The following is a 5,799-nucleotide window of genomic DNA, read 5'->3' on the forward strand; positions in this document are numbered from 1 at the left end:
CGAGGGCCCCGAACACAACGGCTCCCCCTCCCGGACCCTCCCAGGCTGCCGTCTGTCACAGAGCGGCCGCGCGGCCCGCCCCACGTGGACCCGGCTCGGAGGATCAAAGTCTGTTTGCTGCCCGGCGGGGGGCTGCGAGAACCCGCAGCCCCAGAGCAAAAGCCCCGCCACGCCTGGGGGACCCCTCCTGCCCCGCCCTGTCCCTCCCCCTCCTGCTGCACGCGGCCCGCGCCCCCTTCCCTCCCCCACGACGTCCATCGCTGCACCCGGCCGCGGCCCCCAGCCCACGCCCGGCTCCTGAAGGGAAAGGCCCCGCCCCCCATCTGTTGGCGCCGTGACACCGCCCCCTCCTGCCCCGCCGAGCCTCCATCCAATAGTGAGCGCTGATGGGCGGGGCGCGACAGCTGTCGTGAGGGGATCCTGGCCAATGGGGAAGCGTGCCGGGCCTGGTGGGCGGGACGGCGAGGCCTTGTCACGTTCGGGTCCGTGTGAAAACGGGGGTTCCGAGTGCAAAGCAAAGTTTTTTTGTAAACCGTCTGCAAAGGCGGGGGGGCGAAGAAGGCGCCCGATACCGGGCCGAGTGCAGCTGCTGTGGCCGCCGCCTCTTTAGCTCTTCAGGCGTTGGCTCCTCGGTCCGAGCGACTCCGGAGGGAGACCAGCGAGGGGAAGACCTGCGTGGAGAGCCCGCAGATGCTTGGAGCCTTTGCAGCACGGAGCTGCTGGTCGCCCGCCCCCGCCGCTCGCCTGCTCCTGCTCCGGCTCTCGGTCCGCGGGCTCCGGGAGCCTCAGCTCCGCGCCGCCGCCGCCGCCCGCTCTAGGTGTGGGGGCTACTGGGGCTGAGCCGGGCCTCCGCGCCAGCTCCGAGGACGGACGCCTGAGGAGCAGCGCGCCGCCGGCCCGCCGGGGACGCCCGCAGGCGCGGGGGCTCGGCGGCTTGACCCCGGGCTCGCCCCTGTCCGGCCGCCGAGGCCCCACGGCAGACTCCCGAGCGGCCCGGCTCGGGCGGTGAGAGCCCCGCGCCGCCCTCCATCCGTCGCCGGGTCGCCGGCCCTCGGCGCCTCGCCGCCGCCGCCGCCTCACGAGCGTCCGGGCCGCGCTCGGCGGGCTCCTGAGCCGCAGCCATGGGGTGCTGGGGTCGGAACCGGGGCCGGCTGCTGTGCATGCTGATGCTGACCTTCATGTTCATGGTCCTGGAGGTGGTGGTGAGCCGGGTGACTTCGTCGCTGGCGATGCTCTCCGACTCCTTCCACATGCTGTCGGATGTGTTGGCGCTGGTGGTGGCGCTGGTGGCCGAGCGCTTCGCCCAGCGGACCCACGCCACCCAGAAGAACACCTTCGGCTGGATCCGGGCCGAAGTGATGGGGGCTCTGGTGAACGCCATCTTCCTGACCGGCCTCTGCTTCGCCATCCTGCTGGAGGCCATCGAGCGCTTCCTCGAGCCGCACGAGATGCAGCAGCCGCTGGTGGTCCTCGGGGTCGGCGTGGCGGGGCTGGTGGTCAACGTGCTGGGGCTCTGCCTCTTCCACCATCATAGCGGCTTCGGCAACGACTCCGGCCACGGGCACTCGCACGGGGGGCACAGCCACGGCCTCCCCAAGGGGGGCCGCGGCAAGAGCACCCGCACCGGGGGTAGCGACAACAGGGCCCCAGGTGAGCAGGGTCCCGACCAGGAGGAGACCAACATCCTGGTGGCCAATAGCAGCAACTCCAACGGGCTGAAACTGGACCGGACAGGTGAGCAGAGAAAGTCGCCGCCGCAGGTGGTTGGCATTGGGGAGCCCGGACCCCGGGATGGCCCCGGGCAGGATGGCCAGCACGCCCCCTGGTGTCCGAGCCGACCGCGCCGCGCCGCCTACCTGGCCACTCCTTCCCGCTCCGGCACTCACACCCCGCCTCGCCCGGAGGACGCGGCCCCCCTTTCAGCCCGGTGTCAGGAGCCGGGGGAGCGCGTCTGGGAGTGTAGATGGGCACCGTGGTGGTGAGAGCGGGCAAAAGGTCAGGAGGTGACCGTCAGCCCGCTGCGGTCCGCAACCGCACTTAACAGTCTTTACAGGCTGTCGTTTCAAGAGGCTGCCTGATTTTGGCGTTAGCAGGATCAAAAAATGCTAATTTCTTGGGCCTATTGGGAAACGGAGAGAATCCCCACTTGGTCCTCAGTTGTTGGCTGTTAGGAACCTTGCTCTGCCCAAGTAGTTCTTATGCCCTTCAAACAAGTTTCTTAATATTGTATTCGGGGCTATCTAGTGATTGACTTTCCTGAGCTCAAAACCCTCGTTAAAGGTTTCTATCATGAGCAGCAATGTATGTTTCAGTTAATTTTCTAAAATCTAAACCTAATCCTGAAAATCCTAGACTTAGAACGTGTATGGGCATGTTTAACATTTCACTTTAGGATTTTTCATAATCGTACTAAGATAAAAGCGATGGTAATTTATTCATCTTATATTTTTAATGGATAGTTTTCATTCTAAACATTAAGCGCGCTTGAAGGAAATTGGGAAATGAATGTTGAAAGAAAGGAGACGGGAAAAGGAATCAACCTAATGCCCTACTACCCAAGCTCAGTAATGTTAACAATTTGTTGTATTTCCTTCCACTTTTTTCCATTTACATCTATTTACCTAGTTGTATGATACCACATAGACAGTTTTCCTCTTTCCAGGATGCAGAATATCATGTTAATGAAATTCAAGTTGTACATTGAAAATGTTTAATAAACAATTGAATTTCCTCTCACTCCCACTCTGCCAGGTGTTATTCCAAAGAATATTAAGCTGCTCTGATGTGTATAATTCCTTTAAAGGATCCGTACGTTTGGTTTAGGAGCTAGTAGGGTAGATAGTGATCATTTAGTTCCAACTTTTCCTGAAGTCTCTGTGATTGCTGATAGGTTTATATTGTTGATTTGTCAGTTTCTAAACCTCTTCTATCAAGAGACTGTATCATTTATATAAATGATAAAAGTATAAAAGTTAACACCTTAGTGACTACGAAAAGTGACTAGACCTCTGCGTCAGGTCAGCCATTTGTATTAGATTTATCCATAGTTGCATTTAATTTTGGGTGATAGCGTTCAATTTTGTTTTCTTTTTGGTGTATGCCAACAAGTATAGGAGAATGTTCACAGGACCCCACCCCCACAGAAAAGGTGAACTTTATTTGGAGGTGGGAAGGTAGGAGGGTGGTTAGGAGTATGGGGAAGCAATATCTTCTTAATGACTTAATTTAGCCCTGGCCATTAGGTCCTGGCTTGTTCCCAGTATGTCAATTTATATTAAATCACTCTGAGCACATTTCTTATTATGTTTTATGAAAAATTTTCACTTCTGTCACTTAAATGGAATTAGGCAAGAATGTTTATATAAACACTTTAGATGTGTGTGATACAGAATTTTTATTTCTTTGTAGATCCAGAAAAGTCCAGAAATGATGCAATGGAAGTACAAGTGAATGGGAATCTTATCAGAGAACCTGACCAGGTGGAATTGGAAGATGATGATGATAAGGCTGGACAGCTTAACATGCGTGGAGTTTTTCTGCATGTCTTTGGAGATGCTTTGGGTTCAGTGATTGTAGTAGTAAATGCCTTAGTCTTTTACTTTTCTTGGGAAGGTTGTCCTGAAGGGGAGATGTGTGTGAACCCATGTACCCCTGACCCCTGCAAAGCATTTGTAGAATTAATTAATAGTACTCATGCAACAGTTTATGAGGCTGGTCCTTGCTGGGTGCTATATTTAGATCCAACTCTTTGTATTGTAATGGTTTGTATACTTCTTTACACAACTTATCCATTACTTAAGGAGTCTGCTCTTATTCTTCTCCAAACTGTTCCTAAACAAATTGATATCAAAAATTTGATAAAAGAACTTCGAGATGTTGAAGGAGTTGAGGAAGTTCATGAATTACATGTTTGGCAACTTGCTGGAAGCAGAATCATTGCCACTGCTCACATAAAATGTGAAGACCCGACATCATACATGCAGGTGGCTAAGATCATTAAAGACGTTTTCCATAATCACGGAATTCATGCTACTACCATTCAGCCTGAATTTGCTAGTGTAGGCTCTAAGTCAAGTGTAGTCCCATGTGAACTTGCCTGCAGAACTCAGTGTGCTTTGAAGCAATGTTGTGGGACACGGCCACAAGCCCAATCTGGAAAGGATGCAGAAAAGGCCCCAGCAGTTAGCATTTCTTGTTTAGAACTTAGTGACAATCTAGAGAAGCAGCCCAGGAGGACTAAAGTTGAAAACATCCCTGCTGTTGTGATAGAGATTAAAAAAATGCCAAACAAACAACCTGAATCATCTTTGTGAGTCTTGGAAAAGATGTGATATTTGACTTTTGCTTTAAACTGCAAGAGGAAAAAGACTCCATTGAAATTCTATGTTTGCCAAGTAGTGTAATTGAAGTCCTTGTCTGGTCACACAGTTTAATTCTATTTTTGTAAGAACATAATGGGACTGCTTAACAGAGTTCTATATTACAACTTTGTGATTATTAGTGCAGAGTACAGCTATGCTGTAACAGTTTTGGAAAGCCAGTTTTAACACTATGTTACATTTTTGTTTAAAGTAAGTATAAACCTTATATAACATAATGACATTTGATTTCCAGTTTTTCCATGGTAAAAAATTAATTAGGGGGATAAATAAATTAAAATTGTTACTGGAATTTCTCTGCTTTTCTTTTCCCCCAGTGTTATATTTTGTTTATTAGAATTATAAATGCTGGAACTTTAAAAATTCATCAACAGGTTTGTTTCTTCTGACAGTTTATGTAATACTTACTTGCCCTTTGAGATCATTGCATAGCATAATGGCAACATTTTAAGAATGACTCATGAAAATTATTAGGAAAAGTTCCTTTTTTTCTTCACATGGGGATATTTATGATACTGAAGATCAGTTACTATTCTGTATCTTATATTGCTGAGTATTATTCTAACAAATAGTGAAATAATTAACAAATTGAACTGTAGTGTACATATAATAGGGCATATGGGGAGTAAGAGCAGGGAAGAAAGTTTACCAAATTATTTAGATTCTTGTATGTTAATATTCAGACTACATTTCTAAATTATTCTGAGAATTTTAACCTTTTTTTTTTAAAAAAAAAAAAACAAAACATGGTCTAAAACATGGACATGTTCACCAGCATTACTTTCTTTGAAAGATTGGCATTGGGAACATTGAGTTGAAAGTTTACTCATAAAATATATACAGTAAATATTTTTAAGGACATTAAATTTAATCTAATAACTACATGTTAAATGAAAGCTTATTAATCTCATCTTTTAAATTGTGGGTTTTAAAAATAACTTCAGAGTTAGTCCTTTCACAGTGACCAATCATGAATGGATTCAACAGAGCTGTCTGAGCCCAACCAGCAATGCCTGTGCTCTGCCAAGAGCCATTGACTTGGGAGAGAAAAGGAATCTGAAGGTTAATGCAGTTTGGATATTAAATTCTCAAAAAGCAAAATTAGTTACGCCACAATTAATAATTGAGATTCTATAAGTCATTCTGTCTTGACATTGCTCAGATCTTCCAATAGTAGCTTATCTTGCAAGATGCCATAATATCTACACAGGAAATTGTTCTTAGCTATTTCATTGTTGGTATGGATTCCAAATCCATACACAAATATTATTTAAGGGTATTTAAGTTATATTTTTCTTGATAGGGAGGGGTTATGCTTTGTGAAGAAACTAGATTTTTGTCCTCAAAAGGATGGATATTAATATCAGTTATCATGTATAGCTCTATTTTTCTAGAAACGAGGTATCCTGACTACTTTAGT

At 47.9% G+C, this 5,799-nt stretch overlaps 1 protein-coding gene across 1 annotated transcript; it reads left to right on the forward strand.

The window, feature by feature from the left end:
• The first annotated feature begins 515 nt into the window (after nucleotides 1-515).
• Nucleotides 516-4,989, forward strand: SLC30A1 (solute carrier family 30 member 1). The gene is made up of 2 exons (XM_059995143.1): nucleotides 516-1,734; nucleotides 3,409-4,989. The coding sequence occupies exons 1-2, from the start codon at nucleotides 1,122-1,124 to the stop codon at nucleotides 4,311-4,313; spliced, it is 1,518 nt and encodes a 505-aa protein (XP_059851126.1). The 5' UTR covers nucleotides 516-1,121; the 3' UTR covers nucleotides 4,314-4,989.
• The last annotated feature ends 810 nt before the right edge of the window (nucleotides 4,990-5,799 follow it).

Source organism: Delphinus delphis, chromosome 1, assembly GCF_949987515.2.
Source record: "Delphinus delphis chromosome 1, mDelDel1.2, whole genome shotgun sequence".
Lineage (NCBI taxonomy): Eukaryota > Metazoa > Chordata > Mammalia > Artiodactyla > Delphinidae > Delphinus > Delphinus delphis.

Excerpts from the sequence above, each read along its gene's own strand:
- SLC30A1 (XM_059995143.1), top strand. The coding sequence starts at position 1,122 with ATGGGGTGCTGGGGTCGGAACCGGGGCCGGCTGCTGTGCATGCTGATG. Across the intron at positions 1,735-3,408 it reads GCTGAAACTGGACCGGACAG|ATCCAGAAAAGTCCAGAAAT; the intron begins GTGAGCAGAGAA and ends ATTTCTTTGTAG.